This window comes from Myotis davidii, unplaced genomic scaffold, assembly GCF_000327345.1.
Source record: "Myotis davidii unplaced genomic scaffold, ASM32734v1 scaffold847, whole genome shotgun sequence".
NCBI lineage: Eukaryota > Metazoa > Chordata > Mammalia > Chiroptera > Vespertilionidae > Myotis > Myotis davidii.
The window spans coordinates 1595357-1596800 of NW_006298049.1; the positions used below are offsets into that span (position 1 = coordinate 1595357).

General features: G+C 45.6%; 1 protein-coding gene across 1 annotated transcript in view; it reads right to left on the reverse strand.

Moving 5' to 3' along the window:
- NID2 (nidogen 2) overlaps nt 1-619 on the reverse strand; it is a 63156-nt gene extending 62537 nt beyond the window's left edge. Inside the window, exon 1 of the mRNA XM_015570506.1 lies at nt 593-619. Within this exon, the coding sequence (XP_015425992.1) occupies nt 593-619 (27 nt within the window). The remainder of the gene's footprint in view (nt 1-592) is intronic.
- Between the last annotated feature and the right edge of the window lie 825 nt (nt 620-1444).

Below are 1444 nucleotides of genomic sequence, written 5' to 3' on the forward strand. Positions count from 1 at the left end.
CCGGGGTCCCAGGGGCCCCTTGTCCTCGAGGCCAACCCTTAGGGCTGAGAAGCAAAGGGAACTTGTCGCAGTCGCACCCACTGACCGCTTCTCGCCACCCAGAGAAGTCCAGTTGAGAAGCGCGTCTTTGTACGAAGTCGGAGGGGCTGACTCCTAAGTTCCGTCCAGGTCATGAAACTGTTTACCTTCCCCGGGGAAAACCGCACCCGGGAAGAACATGAAAAACGACAGTGTGTGATCGGTTCCGTTTGGGGCGTGGGATGAGGCGTCCCGTTTGGGCATCAAACAGAGGGGCGCGGGACCCTGGGTCTCTCACCCGCTGTTTAAGGGTGTGGGCGTCGGAGCTGCCCTCGCCCTCGCACACAGAGGTGGAACCCTAGGACTGGAAACCCGCACAGACCAGCTGCGAGGGTGTGGAGGAACCCCATCCGCCATAAACATTCCCTCTGTGAAGCATCAGGGGCCGGACAATATTTTATTACCATTTTTTATTATCAAGAGCTTGAAATTTCCCAAATAGTCTGTTTTCTCCCTCCAGTTCCCCAAGGGGTTCTTGGAAGCAAAAAGAAGGTAAAAAGAAGTAAAGGCAAACCTTTGGAATTGCTGAAGGGATGCTCATTGCTCAATTTTTTTCTATTCTTTTCTTTTCTTTTCTTTTCTTTATATTTTATTTTTTTATTAAATCTTGTTCAGATTATTACATTTCTTTCTCTTTTTCCCCCCCATACCTCCCCTCCTTCCAATTCCCACCCCACCTTCCGCCCTCACTCCCCACCCACTGTCCTCATCCATAGGTGCACGATTTTTGTCCAGTCTCTTCCCGCATCTCCGACACCCCTATCCCCCCCAAGAATAGTCAGTCCATTCCCTTTCTATGTCCCTGATTCTATTATAATCATCAGTTCATTCTGTTCATCAGATTATTTATTCACTTGATTCTTAGATTCACTTGTTGATAGATGCATATTTGTTGATCATAATTTGTATCTTTACCTTTTTCTTCTTCTTCCTCTTCTTAAAGGATACCTTTCAGCATTTCATATAATACTGGTTTGGTGGTGATGAACTCCTTTAGCTTTTCCTTATCTGTGAAGCTCTTTATCTGACCTTCAATTCTGAATGATAGCTTTGCTGGATAAAGTAATCTTGGTTGTAGGTTCTTGCTAGTCATCACTTTGAATATTTCTTGCCATTCCCTTCTGGCCTGCAAAGTTTCTGTTGAGAAATCAGCTGAAAGTCATATGGGTACTCCCTTGTAGGTAACTGAGTTTCGTTCTCTTGCTGCTCTTAAGCTTCTCTCTTTGTCTTTTGCTCTTGGCATTTTAATTATGATGTGTCTTGGTGTGGTCCTCTTTGGGTTCTTTTTGTTTGGGGTTCTCTGTGCTTCCTGGACTTGTAAGTCTATTTCTTTCACCAGGTGGGGGGAGGTTTTCTGTCTTTATTT